Below are 18,587 nucleotides of genomic sequence, written 5' to 3' on the forward strand. Positions count from 1 at the left end.
TTTATCCCTAGCGTACTCAATCACTTGATTTGCTTATTCTGATATAGAAAATAAATCATATTTAATTTCAATAGGACAAGGTGGAAGAGGGGAAGGATATGGAATGGTTGGTGTGAATGAGATGGGGAAGGTAGTGGAGGAGGAAGGACCTAGTATTCCTCATCCAGAATACTCTCTCTCTCTCTCTCTTTTCTTGTTCTTTTTTCCTTTTTATATATTTATTATAATTTAATTTTAAAAATGTTTTATATCATAATTTAATCTTTTATGTAGTACTATAATTGTAAATATATCATAGTAAACTATTGATTTGATTCACAAAATTGAAAATTTAGTCGAATATGATATGATCACTAATTTAATATAATCATCCTCTTGTAACTAGATAAATGGTCTCAAATTTTCATCTTTTCCAAGTAACAAAGTACGTAAAGCAAAGGATTAAGTAAAGAAAATTAAGCACGATGAATTAGAATATTTGGAGAGGTGTGTAATAATTCAGAGACCTGATTATTACCTTTTAAATGTTACAGATAAAATTGAAACTTATAATTTTCAGGTACCAAATTAATAGGTATTTGCCTTCTAATTAATCATACACAAACTTTATAATGTTCGTGCTTCAATGTCTTCAAGATATGAATGAATCTTTCAATGTTATATAGGGCTGCACTCTGTTAGGTTTCTGCCATTATACTAATAGTCATTACTTTTAGAGTCTATCGTGAAAGAGCTTGTAATATCATAAAATTAAGGCGTGTTTGATAAATGTTTTTTTTTTTTTTTTTTTTTTTTTTTTTTTTTTTTTTTTTTTTTTTACATAGTAATAAGAAGGGATTGATGTGATATAAAGTAGAAAAAAGTTTTATATTTTTTGTAAGGAAAAATGAAAAATGTTGTTAAAAAGTAATTGATATGATATAAAAATTAAAAAAAAAAAATTGTTAAAAAGTAATTAATAGGATATAAAAAGAATAATGTTTTGAATTAAGTTGAATTTTTTAAGGAAAAAATAAGAGTGTTAATTTATCAAACAAGCCCAAAGAAACACTTCCAAGAATATGTCAAAAACGAGATCAATGACATTATGGAATAAGGATAAGCAAACAATGCTTAATGAACTTTTTAAGACACTAAAAAATCCGGCATTACCTGCAAGGGACTACAGCAATGTCATTTTCCCTCATCCAAGAGGTCCTAGAAGTAGTCATTTTGGGGAAAACCCAATAAATTAATAAGCAAAGCTCGTACCATAATGCAAAAGCTCAATAATACATGTTGGAAGATTAATTTTAAATGTCACCCCATGTTTTTCTTGTGTCCCTCGAAATTAATGTTGCTTTTAAAATTACTATTGTATCAAAATTCTATAGTGATTTATCACAAATTCAATGATGATTTTAAAAGCCATTTCAATTTTGGAAGGATACAAGAGATACTTGGCCGGGGTGATGAAGCAAAATTAAATAGCTCTATTTCGTGAAGAATGTTTTCTTCTAAGGTTGTTTTTATTTTTTTTATATTTTTAATTAGAAAGGTAGGAGGGCGCGACTATAGTACAACTCTACCGTGGCGTGACCATGATAGTACCTGTCCACTAGGCATCGCTCAGGAGGGGCCTAAACAATGGGAACCATAAGTGCTCATTCAAGACCGATCAAGCCATAGCTTAATAGCAGCCCCAATAAGGAATCTTGCAGCATCCAAGCCAATAGTCTCAAGCACTTCCTATTGTGGGATTCGACGTTGGGACCTAATGTAACACACATGTTCCACATTGAAAAGATGATGAGTAGTCCATATAGATCGAGTTAATAATTTAAAAAGATAGTTATGAGTGTTAAGTCTAATATTGCCTATTTACAAAGTAAAACTGAGTTTTATAAGAAATTCTTGGAAAGCAACAAATTTTGGACACTTGTGGTAATTTTAACCAATTCACTTGAAGGATTTAGCTATATATATATATATGATGAGTGACACATGAATGATAATTTGAGGGGACAAAATGTAGTTTATCTTACAAAAAAATTAGAATATAACTAGAGAATTAATTCGACCAGAAAATTGAGAGGAATTAGGAATATAACAAAGAAAAGTAATGAAGTTAGATACAAATTTTTAACCACGTACGTACTCAACAACTTCAAATCTGATTAGGCTTGGCAATTCGAGTTAATGGGTCGGGTTCGTGTTGACCCGGCTGACCCATTTACACAATCGGGTTCAACACGAACCCGACCCGATTATTAATCGGGTTAAACACTATAACCCGAACATGACCCAGTTGTGAACCGGGTTACACGACACGAACCCGGTAACGCATGCCCACTACCCATTGCCCACAGGCTACGACGAGGTAGAGCAACCGAGCAGGGTTGGAGAGCCCAGGCCTCCGGATCCGACGATCAGAACCGAGGACTTTAGGAGGTTCGACTGGGCTTTGAAACCGAAAGATCCGTTGGGGACGACGCCGGTGGAGATCGGAGGGACAGAGCCGGTGGGGACGACGCTGTTTTGGAGGGTTGCGTGGTGGAGCTCCGCTTTGAGAGCTGAAATTCTGCTTTTGTGGCTCTGAGAGCCTGGGGCCCTGGAGCTTGTGAAGGATCTGAGTCTCCGAGAGGCGTCTCGGCCATTTAGGAGGTGTGCCGCGTGAACTTCGTGAAGATGGTGAACTGAGTGAAGCGAAAAGAAAACTAGAAAACTAAGAAAAGTGATGCGTAAATCACTGAATCGCGTGATGCGGCTAGGGTTTTGGACTTTTGGTCCTTTTGGACCCGACTTACAAAAAAAAAAAAAAACTAATCGTGTAATCGTGTCATAATCAGGTTGACCCGATTATGACCCGAACCCGATAATACCAAACCCAAATCCTGTATTTTCGTGTTGTGTTCGTGTTGGGTTCGCGGGTCGTGTCAAAAATTGCCAACTCTATCCTAAATGGCTCTGCCTCTGTTCAAGCCTGTCTTCTCAGTACGTAATCTCTATCTTTACGTGACAGTTATATATGCTCAGGGTTGAAGTCAGCATTTAAATTTTGAGAGAACAAAAATGAAAATTAAAAAAAAAAAAAAAAAAAAAAAAAATTGAGGGAAAAACTAAAAACTAAAAAAAAAAAAAAAAAATTGAAAGGTAAAATTTTAATTTTTAAAGAATTATGTTAATATTTAAAAAAAAAAAATGAAAAAAACATGATGGCCAGCTAGCTTGGAGGGCGGACGCCCCAAGCTACCATGTAGCTCTACCCTTGGTTATGCCAACTATATCCGTGAGAGGCCCAGCCTTATTCTTCTCTATAATTGTTCAGATAAGGTAATCTCTATATATATTCAAAAAAATAAAAAATAAAAATGCAACGAGGTCTTCTTATTGCTCTATACGTTCTTGATGCATATATGCATTGATCGATGCTTTCAAAATAAATATCAGTACGAATTTGAACGCGTTGAATCTCTAATTGTTGCCGACACTACGTATACATGCAAGATTTAGTTAACTTATTTGTCAACACGGAGCATCAATCTTAGTCTGCCAATTAATTTCCCCTTTCCAAATGCTGCAACCAGCTTGGTACAATTGTGTACCATAAACAGTATTGCAGTTTGCAGCTTAGATATTTGACACTGAAGCGGCACTACTGTTTTTCCTTGGTCTGAACAATATTAAAGCAACTTAATTAGTACGTAACATATTTCTTGACAACCAGCTGTGGTGAAATATTAAAGCATGTTTCAGCTTCGAGTCTTAACTATCTCGCTGATCGACTCTAGTCTTAAACCTTTTCAGCATGAAGATGAACACTAGTCAGAATTAAGGGAAACAATGCTCTTAGATTAATTGAGGCGCGCACGCACACCACTATTGACCTACCTGTACGTACGTACGTTTAATTGGGACAATGCCAAAGATATCTTGCTGCTGGAGAGTACCCTTCAAACCGTGCACATATAGCCCGTGAAGAGAGGCTGTCACCATCAAAATAACAGAGGTGAAAAGTTTTTGAGGCTTCTGTTGATACAGTTGGCTGCAGCTAGCGCTGCAATTCAGTCCAGGAAACTTGCAAAGATAAATAAAAACAGAAACAGGTGACTAGTTGGGAATGCCGACAGTAGACATTCTGATGCATGTCTACATCAGTAGAACAATTTCTGAAGGGGTATGAATTGAGAAAAGTAGAAGAAGAAAATTGTGTACGTGTACCTCAAAACCGGGGCTTTTTACCTTCTTTATAGGATTGCTTTAGGTAATTAAAGCAAAGTGGAACTGATATTGCAAATAGGTCGAGGACTTAATATATATGGTAGGAGGATATATAATTCCCATAAATGCCTTTCCTTCTGAATATGCTCAAGTGGATCTCTTGCTTATAGAATCAACCCTTCCTTATTTAGTGTTAAGCTTGAATATATAGGCAAGGCCACCAATGGGTATCATTTTCCTTATATAGTCCCCCTACTGTATGTATGTGACCGTCGGGCAGATGACTGTCAATCGGCTGGGGAATTAACCTTGATGACCATCAGTTTCCTGAGTACTTAAGGACCATCAGTGCACGAGGGTTCTTCGGTCAATCGGCTCCCTGAAGGGCAGTCTCTCGTTGCATGGCGCTCGGCTCATTCGATGGGCATATCTGGGCCCGAGAGCCAATGGGTCTTAACAGGCCTCGATGGCCGCCCCCAACGAACTTATGATATTTTATAAGAAAAATTTCACTTAATTCTCCTAAACTTTCATGATATTTGTAATTATTTTAAAAAGTTCAAAAGTTATCAATTTAGTATATATTTTAACTTTAAATTTTTTACAATATCACCAATTTGTTAGGATTTGAAGTTAAATCAGACAGCAAAAATGGTTAAATGACTTTTATATATACCCTTGAAAAATTTATAAAATTCTAAATTTATCCTTGATTAAAAATTAAAAATTATAAAAATAAAAAATGAGGGTATTTTAGTAATTTTTAAAGCCTATGTTAGGATTTAACGAAAAATTTGATATTGTAAAAATAATAAAAGTTAAAAAAGGGAATAAATTAAGTGAAGCTTTTCTTGTTTTATATAATTATATCACCGGCCAGCTTCAAAGATGAAATCCAAGTCAACTGAATACCGCGTTAATGGGGTTGAAAATTATCCGTACGTCAAATGTTAAATGACACCTACGTTGCTGAAACCACGTACGCATGCAACGGCTCCACACGGAGTATTAAGAGAAATTTCATGTATGTTTCCCGCGCCAGTTCATGTTCCTGTTACCTGCATAAATTCCCATGCAGGTCAAAGCTAGAAAGACTTGTGAGTCGTTCCAACGAAGTTCTTAACTTCTCCTCAATACTAGGAAGAAATAAACAGTCTCAATGATAATGCCTACCAGGAAGAACAGGGTTGAGATCAGAGAAAAAGCCTCGGTGATCATGCTTAGGCTTCTCATTCAGAAGCTACAAAAGGGTCTCTCAGTCTTGGCACCCAGAGGACCTGGTCTCAGAGAATCTAGACGTCATGAAGAAGAACTCGCCGAAGCGCCGACAATGGTGCCAGATGATGTGACCGAAGGACATTTTGCGGTTTTGGCGGTGGAGGGTGAGGAAACACAAAGGTTTGTAGTTGAACTGGACTACTTAACCAACCCGGCATTCTTAAGGTTACTGGAGCAGGCTGAGGAAGAATATGGATTCACACAGAAAGGAGCTCTTCAAATCCCTTGTCCACCCCACGAACTACAGAAGATTCTCGATCGCCGCACGAGGGAGAAGAGTGTACGCACGTGTTATGTACCATTATAGAGAGTTATTAGGGTGCATGAATGAATGTGTTAATTTGCAGCTGAGATGTGTTAATTAATTATTCACCCAATTTATTCCTCTTTTCTCACTTTCAATTAGCATTGATAAGGAATTTATGTGCGTAACTTATGGCAGGAAAAAGTCAAATGTATTTACTTATATGTTATTTCTTCAGTCTTCAGATCGAGCTGTAGGATAATATCTGATCCTCTCAACCATGCATGTTAATGATGTTATGAAACAATTCCAGCAGTTCTCCAACAAAACAATTATTAGGTTCCTATGATTCAGATTTGTAACGGGTAGTTTCACAGTTAAGAGTGCGTTTGAGATTGCGATTTCGTAGACAATAAATGCGATTTTAAACTAAATCGCAAAACATTGGGAACTGCGTTTTTAAAAATTACGATTTGAAAACGCAGAAAATTTGCTTTTTCAAATCGCAAGTAAGACGGTGTTTTTTTGAAAATGCAAAATTTTAAAGGCTAATTTGCGATTTTAAAACCTAAACTGCGATTTTGCTAAACACTTAACTGGGTTTTTAAAAATCACTTTTTTCAAATCGCACTTTTTGAAATCGCAAACCCAAACGGACCCTAAGTTATGTAATTCATCGCAAGAATATGACAGACTTAAGTCGTGTAATTCACCACGCTTAGTGGTCTAGTGGCATTCCTGTTGTCACAATGAGGGCCAGATCTCAAAGTTTGGGACTATTGGCTTGTACATTCGTTTGGGTGCTGCTAGATTTTTTGGTGGGATTGGCATTAAGTTATGACTCGATCGAATTTGAGGAAGCACTGTACGTGATTTTCACCGTCTAAGTCCCTCCTAAGAGTGATGCTTAGTAAGCAGATCGATGCTAGCTAGTATGGTCGTATTCAAATAAAATTGCCACTATGGACGTTTCCTTGTATTTTTTATTTATATATTTTTTTAAAGAAAAGAAAGAAAAGAAAAAGAAGTCGTGTGACTCTTAATTGGTGTTAGATAAGATATATAAGATGAAATGCTCACCGCCAATGATGGTAACATGTGATCGAGTTTTCGTAGTTGCAATCATGCTAGCTAGCTCATTTCGAACGTTCCCAGTCTGGTCGCCTCCAAACAGCACAACATTAATGGAGTTGTTTGACTCCTGCAGGAAGATAATAAAATGTATGGCCCAGTTCTTCAATACAAGCACCTACCTAGCTGTTGCCTAACCATCAAATCTACAATAAAAAAGAAAATACGTACAATTGATAGTAGAGGGGCGTGCAATATTTGCACTTATTAACCAATGAACGTTCACACTTCAAATGGGGTACAAGAAGAATTGAAGGACATGGAGTGGGTGACATATATCTAACTTCAAATTATGATTAATCATATAATTGTGAGGATACTTAAGACAAAAGGAGTCACATTGGGCATAATTGAGCGGATACTTTAGACAAAAGGAGTAACATTGGGCAGCATATACAAGTATCCGGTCCGGGACAGAGGAGGGGCCTGTAGGGGTCATGGCCCTCCAATTTCTCACTGTCTGAAAGATCTTAAAAGGGGTCATGTTTAGATATCAATAGAAACAAATTACAAGAAAGGCTGTAAAGAAGAAAGTAGTAGGATTATACATACCCACCCTAGCTCCAAGGCCGTGTTATTGGGTCCATGGTGGCAGAGGTGCTTCCCCCAAAATTTTTTGTTTTAGGGTGTGGGAAGTCGAAGAAGACGACGATCGAGTAATTGATTTGTGAATTAAGGAGCAATTGAAGAAGGTCTTTGAGTCTTTGCCATAAACGTGAAGTTCAGGCCTCTGCATTAAATGAAGCTTATAATGAACTTCTTGAAATTCCTTGCTTTATGGATGAATGTGTCCCATTCTTATACGTTTTAATTTGCATGTTGCACGTACGTTTGACCTATACACGTACATGGGATTTGTTATGGGCTTGTGTTTGGGATCGGGTGAGAGGTTTATGGAGAGGTAAAGCAGTAGGATCTTCCTTCCTGAGTTTACCTATAGTGGCTGAATAGAACAAGATATGGGGTATTCGAGGTACCCTTGCCTCCCAAGCAATTCTAAGAGTTGTTTTGTTGATAAATTTCTGCTTGCTTTATTATAATTCTGGAACTCTATAAATAGAGATTACAATGCAGAATAGAAAATATTGAATTACATTAAATCCCTTATTCCTAGGAATTCTTTCTATAAAAGAACTTCCTTATTTAGCAATAGCCCTATTCTAGTGGGAATCAGGATCTCTTATTACTAGGAAATACTATCCATAAAGGATGATTTCCTTTCTACAAAAAGTCGTGCTGGAAGAGCACCGACTTTTTCCATTCATAGCCCTCTCAACCTCAGCCACCGCTTGTAGCTTCTCCTTGAACCCAAGCTAGGTCTTCTTTTGCTTCCTATACACGCTTGCCACGTCTAACATAGGTACGTAACACTCCCCCATTCTTAAAATTGCCCTTGTCCGCAAGGGCAAAGGAAGGAAAACGAAGCTCAAAATCGGAAAGAGGCTCCCACGTGGCCTCTGCAAGAGAAAGTCTATGCCAATGCACTAGTACTTCTGTAGTACCCTGGTGACAACGTTGATTGATGATAGCTTGAGGGAAGAGTCGGCTGTCCCCCTACAAAAAAATGTGCTCAACATGGGACTTGCCATAAACCTGCTTCATGCGATTCTGGGCTCCCAAAAGCTGTTGGCGAACCTCTAGCAAGACTTGATTGCGGCTTAGCAGGGCCTCCTCTACAGCTGCGGAACGAGTAGTCCCGAGGATGTATGGTAAGAGAGGAGGAGGATGTCGACCATAAACAATCTCAAAGGGAGTACGCTTAGTAGCGAAGTGAAAGCCTGTGTTGTAACAATACTTGACCCAAGGCAGCCACTTAGCCCATTACCGGGGAGAAGAGCTAGTGAAACACCGCAAATACATCTCGATAGTGTGGTTGACAACCTCGATTTGGCCATCCGTTTGGGGGTGATAGGCAGAGCTAAAGTTGAATTTCATGCCATGAAGGCGAAAGAGCTCCCGCCAAAAAATTCCAGTGAACACGGGGTCCCTATCACATACGATGGAAGTAGGAATTCCATGCAAACGAAAAATAACCTCAAAGAAGGTTTGAGCCACCTGTGGCGCTATATACGGGTGCTTGAGGGGAGTGAAATGGTCATACTTGGAAAAACGGTCGACAACCACAAAAATAGTAGTGCGGCCGTAGGACTTTGGAAGACCGTCAATGAAATCTATGGAGATAGCCGACCAAATATGTTTGGGAATGGGCAGGGGCTGCAGCAGCCCGGCTGGTTTGGTGGCTTCAGCTTTGTGACGCTGGCAAATATCACAATTTCTGATGAAGGTGCAGAGTTGCTGCTTCATTTTAGGCCAGTAAAAAACAGACCGGATACGCTGTAGACCTTTGTGATACCTTTCATGCGTGCTGTTGTGGAATTCTGCAATGATGGCCGCTGTAGTTGGGGATTCAGCCTTGAGGTAGACCCGGTCCTTGAAGTAGATAAGCCCGGCCTGCAAGTGCCAAGGTCCCACAGCTTCATTCTGATGAATACGCGCTGCCAAGGCCTGGAGATTCGGATTATGTTGAACTTCATGCTGGATAGGTTCGATCCAGTGAAGGATAGGTACAGAGAGAGCAATGAGAGTCCCTTCCAATTGGCGAGAGAGAGCATTAGCAACGCGGTTATCGTGTCCCTTTTTGTATTCAATCGTGAAATCATACCCCATGAGTTTGATGAGCCACTTTTGTTGGGCCTCGGTGGCGATAGTTTGGTCCCACAAGTACTTGAGGCTACGGTGGCCAGTCCGCACCACAAATCGTTGGCCCAAGAGATAGGGACGCCATCTTTGAATGGGAGTGACAAGTGCAAGCATCTCCTTTTCATAGGTTGAGAGGTTGATATTACGACCATGAAGGGCTTGGCTGAAGTAAGCAATGAGGCGGCGATCCTGCATCAAAACAGCCCCTATGCCGCAGCCGGAAGCATCGCACTCGATAACAAATGTTTTAGAAAAATCGAGCAAGGCCAACACCGGTGCCTTTGTCATAGCTTCCTTAAGACGATCAAATGAGTCGCTGGCTTCCTCATTCCACCCGAAAGCATCCTTTTTTAAGAGTTGAGTGAGAGGTCGGGCAATAGCACCATAATGCTGGATGAACTTCCGGTAGTAGCCGGTAAGTCCAAGGAAGCCCCGAAGAGCCTTGATGTTGGAGGGTCTCGGCCAAGCCAGCATAGCTTGGATTTTGGCAGGATCCACGGCGACTCCATTCTGCTCAATAAAATGGCCTAGGTAGTTCACCAGCTGTTGGCCAAAACTACACTTGTCCATTTTGCGTAAATAACCTTGAAAGATGTCGTTCATCAAGGACTGAAAAGTGGACGGAGCATTGGTGAGGCCGAAGGGCATAACCAAAAATTCGAAGTGCCCGTGATGCGTCTGGAAGGCTGTCTTTTCTACATCCTGCTCTTGCATCCGGATTTGATGGTACCCGGAACGGAGGTCCAGCTTTGAAAAGTATTGCGCGCCATGCAGTTCATCCAACAATTCATCAATTACCGGAATCGGATATTTATCCTTGATAGTGGTCCGATTGAGGGTGCGATAATCCACACATAACCTCCACGAATAGTCATGCTTCTTGACCAATAAGACTGGAGAGGAGTACGGACTGGTACTGGCTCGGACGAGCCCACTGTTGAGTAAATCCAGCACTATTTTTTCTGTCTCATTCTTTTGGTAATAGGGTACCTGTAGGGCCTCACGTTTACTGGGGAAGAGCCTTGAATCAGGAGAATCTTGTGGTCATGAGATCGCATAGGAGGCAGACCCTGCGGCTCAGCAAAAATATCTTGGAACTTTTCTAGGAGACGCTGAAGGTCCAGATTGTCTACACCTGGGCAACACTGCTCAACCCCCAACTGCACTGCAAAAAACTGAAGGAGAACACCCTCACCGTTACGTCTCAGTTCCTTCTGCATCTCTGGACCTTCCAGTATTCTGTTCCGGGGTGCCTCTAAGCCAACCAGCGTGACTTTCTTCCCTTGCCACCGGAAACTCATGCAAAGTGAAGAGAAATCCCACAAGATGGGTCCTAGCATCTTCAACCATTGCGCCCCTAGGACTGAGTCGTATCCCCTCAAATCAATAAGAAAAAATTTCAGCGTAAATAAGGTACCTCCCAGCCAAACCGGTACCGCATAACACTTCCCCTTGCTGGAAAGTCTTTCCCCGTTAGCCACCAAAACTTCGAAGGTCGTCTGTTTGTCTGGTTCCAAGCCTAATTGCTCTGCCAATTTAGTGTTCAAAAAATTGTGCGTGCTTCCTGTGTCCGCCAGCAGAATTACCCGAGCCTTCCGGGTGGTTCCAACGATACGCATCATCTGCGGGGTTTGCACACCTGAAATTGCATGGAGGGATATTTCCGGAATCTCAAGCTCGTCATCCTCCCAAGTTTCTCGTGCCTCTTCTTCACTCGGGTGTTCATTGTCTTCCTCATAAATGCCTTTGATCAGGAATAGCTTCTTACACCTGTGCCCCAGGGAGAACTTGTCATCGCAATTAAAACAGAGACCTTTGTCCCTCCGTTCCTTCAATTCTGCCGGACTCAACTTCTTGATCACCGCAGATCGGTTCCGCATAAGGCTTGCGGATGGTAAGGGCGGTGTATTCGCCTGGCCCATGGTCCTCCGGGTGTCGTAGAAATTAGTGGGTCGTCGTTGTGCCAACAACCTGGCCTCATACAACCTTGCCAGTCCCACTGCAGCCATGAGAGTGGGGGGTCGAGAAGCTTGAACTTCTGGCCTTATGCTCTCCTTTAGCCCACTTATGAACCCGCTAACCTGCTGTGTTACCGAGAGATGGTCAGCCCTGCTCAGCAACCGCTCGTACTGTCTCTGGTATTCTCGCACCGTTCCTGTCTGGCGCAGCTTGGTGAGATCACCAAAAAAATCATCAAATTGTGTGGCGCCGTATCGCACATGCAATCCGTCCTTCATAGCTTCCCACGAAACGTGCTCCTCACTCTCCTTAAAAAGCTGGTACCACAGCTGTGCCTCACCTTCCAAATGGTAGGCTGCCAACGCCACCTTGTCCTCCTCGGCAGTACCCTGGAACTCAAAGAATTGTTCAGCCCGGCACACCCAACTGGTTGGGTCTTCAGAACCATCGAACTTTGGAAAATTTAACTTGGCAACCTTAGGGAAGGGGTTCCCTGAATCAGGCCAGCCACTTTTGCCTGACTGATTTTTTGACGAGCTTGCGTGATTAGCTTGGTCATCTGCACGGAATTGCTGAAACTGCAAGGAGAGTGCGCCAAACATCTCTTCCATCTGTTTGGTTATCCGTTCTTCGAGCGCTTTCAAATCCTTTTCGGCCATGTCGATACTTGGCTCTGATACCAAGTTGTTACAGGCTTGTGTTTGGGATCGGGTGAGGGGTTTATGGAGAGGTAAAGCAGCAGGATCTTCCTTCCTGAGTTTACCTATGGTGGTTGAATAGAACAAGATATGGGGTATTCGAGGTACCCTTGCCTCCCAAGCAACTCTAAGAGTTGTTTTGTTGATAAATTTCTGCTTGCTTTATTATAATTCCGGACCTTTATAAATAGAGATTACAATGCAAAATAGAAAATACTGAATTACATCAAATCCCTTATTCATATGAATTCTCTCTATAAAAGAACTTCCTTATTTAGCAATAGCCATATTCTAGTGGGAATCAGGATCCCTTATTACTAGGAAATACTATCCATAAAGGATGATTTCCTTTCTACAAAAAGTCGTGCTGGAAGAGCACCGACTTTTTCCATTCATAGCCCTCTCAACCTCAGCCACCACTTGTAGCTTATCCTTGAACCCAAGCTAGGTCTTCTTTTGCTTCCTGTACACGCTTGCTACGTCTAACATAGGTATGTAACAGGATTCAGGTCACTTTTGTTTGTGTTTTCAGAATTTTGTTTTTCAAAAATCAAAAAATGTAGACATAATATTAGGTTCGTTTGTGTATGTAATTTCAAAAAGTGCGAGTTGAAAATATTATTTTTAAAAATGCAGTTAAGCGTTTAGTAAAATCGCAATTTGTATTGAAATTGAGAAATTTCAATTGGACATACAAGTTAAGTTTGAATTGAAGAAAATTCTTGCAATTCAATTTGTAATAAAATTGTCTCTCTTTTTTTTTTTTTTTTTTTTTTTTTGTGTTTTTATGAGTATTTTATATTATTTTTTGTTGATAATAAACTTATTTAACCAATTTAAGCAACATACGTAAAAAAATCTACTTAAAAGCAAACAGTCAAAAACTTATTTGGACTTGCACAATATAAATTACAAGCAATTTGTGCGGCTAATATCTCAATCCTTTTTTTCACCCTTTAATTGGAACCGTTGGATTTGCTTTTTAACTTTATCAACTGTGTTCCAACGAGTGCCAACAGTGGAGTGAATTATGAGAGGGAAGACTCGTATGGCAAAAACAGGAATCCCTAGGTTATGTAAAGGGGCGAAGCCAGCCCCCCCAAGTTGGGGGGGGCAAATTGAAAAAAAAAAAAAAGTTTTGGGGGGGCTAAAATTAAAAAAAATAACAAAATTTGGGGTAAAATTTTAATTTTTTTAAATTTTTTAAATTTTTTTGGGAGAACCTTGGGGCTTGGGAGGGCCCTCCGCCACTTATGTTTAATTTACTTATATATATATATATACTTTAACTCCTACTTAAAAAAATAATAATAAATAAATAAATATTTGGCCGGGCTCCATCCTTCTATCCTGCCTTTCAAAACACACACATACACCAAGAAAAAAGAAAAAAAAATGAAAAGTTACTAATTCAAAGAGATCGATGCATGAACATATATGGCTACCATGGTCCTTCATTAGTTTTAACTATAGTTGTTGCCCCATATTCAAATCTTTTTCTTGTGTAAAAATCGACTTGAAACTTTGGTAGTTGGTATGAATCTCACATAACTAGCTCGTCGTAGAGGTAATGCTTCCAAATCTTTAAGACATTGACCACTACTGCTAACTCTAAATCATGAGTATGATAATTATTCTCATGGTCTTTCAATTGTCTTATGGCATAAGCTACCACTTTTCCTTCTTGCATCAACACGTACACATCCCAACCATTTCTAGGATGCATTAGTGTAAGCCACGTACCCAACTAATTCCATAGGCAGTGTGAGGACAAACACGGTCATTAATCTTCGCTTTAGCTCTTGAAAACTTGCTTCACACTTGTCACTCCAAACATAACGAGCATTCTTTTTTGTTAGAGTAGTTAAAGGTCCTGACAATGTGGAGAATCCTTCAATGAATCTCCAATAATAACCCACTAAGCCCAAGAAACTACGAATCTCTCAGATATTCGTTGGTCGTTCCCACTCATCTATGGCCTCAATCTTCTTTGGATCAACTGCAATTCTGTCATTGGAAACCATATGTCCCAAGAATGACACTTCTTCCAACAAATACTCATTTTTTTGAGCTTGACAAAAAGCTTATTCTCTCTTAGTACTTTCAATACTGTCTTCAAGTGCTCCTCGTGCTCAAGATGATTAGCCAAATAAACTAGGATGTTATCGATGAACACGACCACAAACAAATCCAAGTACTTATAGAATACCCGATTCATCAAGTTTATAAACGCCAAGGTGCGTTGGTTAAACCAAATGACATCACCAAGAATTTATAATGCTTATACCATATTCGGATAGCTGTCTTCGATACATCTTCTTCCCGCACCTTAAGTTGTTGATAACCCAACAAAAGATCAATCTTTGAGAACACCAAGGCCCTCTTGAGTTGATTGAATAAATCATCAATCCTTGTTAAAGGATACAAGTTCTTGATCATCACTTTATTCCATTTTTCTGTTTTTGTTTTTCTTCTTTCTGTTATTTTTTTGGTTTTTTTTTTGTTTTATCTTTTGCTTCTTCTGAGTGTCGAACAAGCCATAACCGACCAAAAGTCTTCTAATTCTGGACTTGCCTAAAAATCTTGGACTTGTCGATGATGGATTTGTTGGAAATATGAATCTAAACAAACTTGGACTTGCGTGAGAAGTGGTGATGGTTGCGCCACTGCCGCTGTGCATGGGAAGCGGCTGAGGCAGCGGATTTCAATCTAGCTTTGGCGAGCTCTAGACCAGGATTGCCCTCGGATCTCCTAAATATCATGCTATGGACTGGTTGGACCTCTGATCTCCGCTGATAAAAAATGCTCTCTCTCTCTCTCTCTCCAAAAACCAAAGGGGAAGGGGGAATTGCTTAAACAAAAAAGAAGAAGAGGAAGGGGTGGGACTGCGTGTAGAAGGAGAAGAGTGAATCGAAATTATGATTATAATAAGCATTGAGAATACTACAGTTTTATCCAATGCAGTGAGCTCTCCACCTCCCGCATCACCTCCTTTGGCTTACAATCTATCTCTCTCTATGCAAAAACTAAAGGGGAATAATGGGAAATTGCTTGAACAAAATAGAAGGGTTGGGGCTGCATGTAGAAGGAGAAGAGAGATGATAGGGGAGAGAATCGAATTTATGATTATAATAATCATTGGGAATGCTACAGTTCTACCCAATGCATTAAGTAAAACTATATCATTCTTAATGTTCAGGGAACTTGTAGGGAATTCGATGTAGATGATTTTTTTGTGATTTTTTTGACAGCTTTCTTATATTTAGGGAAGTGAAGAGGTTATAGGGTACTGTTGCTAGTGCTCTAAACATGCATCTAACACTTCAAAATTGAGTGTGCCAAGTTGAAACTTGTAGCTTTCTCTCTAGCCTCCCTCCAGACAAGTCTTAAAGCTTCGGTCCTACTCTGCTTTTAGAATATTGATATTGAAATACATATTGGAAGTCTAGAACAAGTAGTGATTATCGTAACAAATCAGGATGCTGCTCAATCTGTTGTCCTCTTGAGAACTGTATTACATGACTCTACAAATACACTATGTACTGACTGCAATTCAATATGACAGAGGAAACATGAATTCCCATCTTTACTACTGTCAATGTAATAGTACATGATATACCCACCTAGCTCTACAAATCACAAGAGCATTACATTATGAGAAATGCTACATGCACTTCTAAGAAAACACTCATTGACGTGGTAGTGAAGATCGCCATTGGATCTAAAATCCAATGATAATTTTGACTGCTACGTTAGGGAAAATGCACTTGAAAGTACATGTAGCATTTCTATTACGTTAAATGTTACAAAATTGACGGAGAGTACAAATGAGGAAACTTTCTTCTGGTATCCATTGTGGAACTATTTTACCTCAGAGCAATTATTTGGGCTTACGGGTTCTCTCAAGCAATTAGATATTGCCATTACAGCTGCTTCAATTGACGCATCTTCCCCCTGTATTAGCCAGAAGAATATATCATTTATTTTTTTAACACAACCTTGCATAATCTGAACAAAATCTAGCTCAACCACAGGGAGCAGAGAGTAATCAACCCCCAAAAAATATAGTGATCCAGACCATTAAATCACTTCACCTTCTCTTTCCAATAAAAGATATTTCCATATTTCCCTGCCAATCGGCTCCAGAAACTACGAGGAATATCTAGATCAATCGAAGCTCCCACATTGAAGTTCAGTATATTACCTGGTCAAATAGACCAAAATATAAATCATCTATGGCAGAAGTTTTAAAAGAAGACAGCATGTTTGAATCCTTTACCAAAGGTGGGGTCAGCAACAAAGACAATAGTTCTATCATCCACTTGCCAAAAATCTTTGATCGCGAGTCCTACAAGAATGTTGGTTTTGTTAATGATGAACCCTTTTTTTGTTTTGGCTAGAAGGATGGATGTCGTCAGACTAAAATTAAAATATATAAAAGAAAGGAATATTAAGAATCAACAAATATATTGATGGAGCAAACCTTCTGACTACCAAAAGATCAAAAACACTAAGCATACCTGGTGTTTCAGGGTAATTCTGGGCCAGAACTCTCAACTTGAACCCAGTATCTTTTTCAATATCACCAATCTCTTGAACAAGTCTTTTCTCCTGTAGATTGACCACAAAATATTAGCAATTTATCTTATATTTTCTTCACTTGACCAGATATTTCAAAAAGGCACCATCATGTGTAAGTGAATTAAGAAAATAGGCCATTGCCTATCTATAGGACTTATATGGATATAGGACTACTCATGTATCAATCTTAGAACTAAAAAAAAGTTTATGAAGTTGTAAACCAAAAAAAAAAAGGGTAAACAAATCAGAAAAAAAGAAGAAGAAGGGGGCAGAAAAAGAATGAATGAGCTGAATTAGCATAAACTAACTGAAAAAGGCTATAGTAAAGGCTCAATGAAAGACCAAGAAGAAAGAAACCGGACCTGACCGTCAGAGAGGAAACCCGCTACATCAATGACGGGACTAAACTCTTTAGGAAGCAATTCTGGCTTGTTGACCCCAACTTTTGCCTCTGCTACTTCGACTCCTACAAAGTTTATTTTTATTTTCTAAGTTTGCCCTCGAATGAAATCCCAAGACAAAATGGTTTCTAGCATTGCACATTGCACATGAATAGACAGAAAATGAGTCCCTAAAAACAACAGCGTTTTTTTAATTTATACACTGAAAAAATCAAATGGACCACTGAAAATAATCTCACAACAGTTATTTTCGAAAGTTTTAATGGCATTTAGGGTCTGCTCAGTTGCTGAGAATTTTAAATCTCAAGAGTCAAGAATTTACTGATTTTAAGAGTTTAAACGCACGGGAATTAGAATTCCCAAGAGAATCGACACTACTATTGTTTGAGAATTTGAATCCATACAGTGTTTTACATAAGATTATATTTAATAAACTTTGGTTCTTTACAAAAATCTTATAAGCGAGAATTGACATGCGCGCGTTAAAATTCTTGCGTTGCCCGAGAAGGAATTGGAATGTTCATGAAAATTGTTTTAATTCTTCGGAATTTTGTCAATCGAAACAACTAAAACTTACAATTCCCATCCTGAATTCCTATGTAACCAACAAATCCCTAGTGAAAATGAACCGAGAAACTAACTGAAATGTGCAGCTAACACTACGAAAAATCTAAGCCAAGACTTTCTCAACCTACCAAAAGAGACTGAAAAAAAAAATCACATACAATGTAGAAACCAATTGCAATAGAGTTTTAGACCAGCAAAGCATGGAGTTTGCTGAGAGAAGAACCACCTAAATAGACTTTAAAAACTAGGCATAATAAGAAGGAAAAATGAAATAAAGAAAGATAAAAAGAAAAACTTGCCTGCGAGAGAGAGTCCGAGCGTGAGAGCCCCTGAGAGCACCAGATTCAAAGACTTCGACCGGACCCATTTGGAGAATTTGGTTGAGTATTGAGTTGGGAAGGGTGGAAGAGAGAGAGGAGACGACGCTGCTGTGATGGGTACCATAAAAGCAGGACGTGAGGCAGTAGGAAGATGGAGATACGCCATTACAGTTGCTCTTCTTAGACCCTGTTTTTTAGTTCTTCGGATGGGATGATACTATGATAGGATTTCAAGGCAAAATAAATAGAAAAAGAAAAAGGGAAATTTTGAATATCAGTTTGTTTGAGATTGTACCTCAAATTTTTAAATATTAAAAACCTATTTAAAAAAAAAAAATTAATAATTTTGAATTTTTTTTTTTTTTTTATAGATATTAATTTTGAATATCAGTTTGTTTGTGTTTTTCCTGTTGCTGTTTTTGCATATAGGCCTTATTTTGGCATTTCTCAAGTTTGGAATGGTTTTGTAAGGATATTAGTAGCCGTTATTCTATAAGTAGTTCTCTTT

The 18,587-nt window shown here is 39.1% G+C and overlaps 3 protein-coding genes across 3 annotated transcripts; 1 reads left to right on the plus strand and 2 right to left on the minus strand.

Moving 5' to 3' along the window:
- Nucleotides 1-5,257: 5,257 nt before the first annotated feature.
- Nucleotides 5,258-5,944, plus strand: LOC133872177 (protein SMALL AUXIN UP-REGULATED RNA 51). Its single transcript, XM_062309615.1, has one exon. It carries the CDS (start codon nt 5,360-5,362, stop codon nt 5,783-5,785), a length of 426 nt encoding a protein of 141 aa, XP_062165599.1. The 5' UTR covers nt 5,258-5,359; the 3' UTR covers nt 5,786-5,944.
- Nucleotides 5,945-8,185: 2,241 nt separating this feature from the next.
- On the minus strand, nt 8,186-12,171 carry LOC133873314 (uncharacterized). Its single transcript, XM_062311031.1, has 4 exons — nt 10,544-12,171; nt 8,791-10,487; nt 8,447-8,631; nt 8,186-8,356 (listed from the first exon to the last, which is right to left on the minus strand). The coding sequence occupies exons 1-4, from the start codon at nt 12,169-12,171 to the stop codon at nt 8,186-8,188; spliced, it is 3,681 nt and encodes a 1,226-aa protein (XP_062167015.1).
- A 3,519-nt stretch (nt 12,172-15,690) lies between these two features.
- Nucleotides 15,691-18,303, minus strand: LOC133873797 (thylakoid lumenal 15.0 kDa protein 2, chloroplastic). The gene is made up of 6 exons (XM_062311566.1): nt 18,059-18,303; nt 17,154-17,257; nt 16,731-16,821; nt 16,490-16,558; nt 16,305-16,414; nt 15,691-16,164 (listed from the first exon to the last, which is right to left on the minus strand). Exons 1-6 carry the CDS (start codon nt 18,243-18,245, stop codon nt 16,072-16,074), a joined length of 654 nt encoding a protein of 217 aa, XP_062167550.1. The 5' UTR covers nt 18,246-18,303; the 3' UTR covers nt 15,691-16,071.
- Between the last annotated feature and the right edge of the window lie 284 nt (nt 18,304-18,587).

This window comes from Alnus glutinosa, chromosome 7 (genome assembly GCF_958979055.1).
Source record: "Alnus glutinosa chromosome 7, dhAlnGlut1.1, whole genome shotgun sequence".
Lineage (NCBI taxonomy): Eukaryota > Viridiplantae > Streptophyta > Magnoliopsida > Fagales > Betulaceae > Alnus > Alnus glutinosa.

Excerpts from the sequence above, each read along its gene's own strand:
- LOC133872177 (XM_062309615.1), top strand. The coding sequence starts at position 5,360 with ATGATAATGCCTACCAGGAAGAACAGGGTTGAGATCAGAGAAAAAGCC.
- LOC133873314 (XM_062311031.1), bottom strand. The coding sequence starts at position 12,171 with ATGGCCGAAAAGGATTTGAAAGCGCTCGAAGAACGGATAACCAAACAG. Across the intron at positions 10,488-10,543 it reads GTAAACGTGAGGCCCTACAG|TGGGCTCGTCCGAGCCAGTA; the intron begins GTACCCTATTAC and ends TTTACTCAACAG. Across the intron at positions 8,632-8,790 it reads GGAGCTCTTTCGCCTTCATG|GCTTTCACTTCGCTACTAAG; the intron begins GCATGAAATTCA and ends GTTACAACACAG.
- LOC133873797 (XM_062311566.1), bottom strand. The coding sequence starts at position 18,245 with ATGGCGTATCTCCATCTTCCTACTGCCTCACGTCCTGCTTTTATGGTA. Across the intron at positions 16,822-17,153 it reads GTTTCCTCTCTGACGGTCAG|GAGAAAAGACTTGTTCAAGA; the intron begins GTCCGGTTTCTT and ends GTCAATCTACAG. Across the intron at positions 16,559-16,730 it reads GAATTACCCTGAAACACCAG|GACTCGCGATCAAAGATTTT; the intron begins GTATGCTTAGTG and ends ACATTCTTGTAG.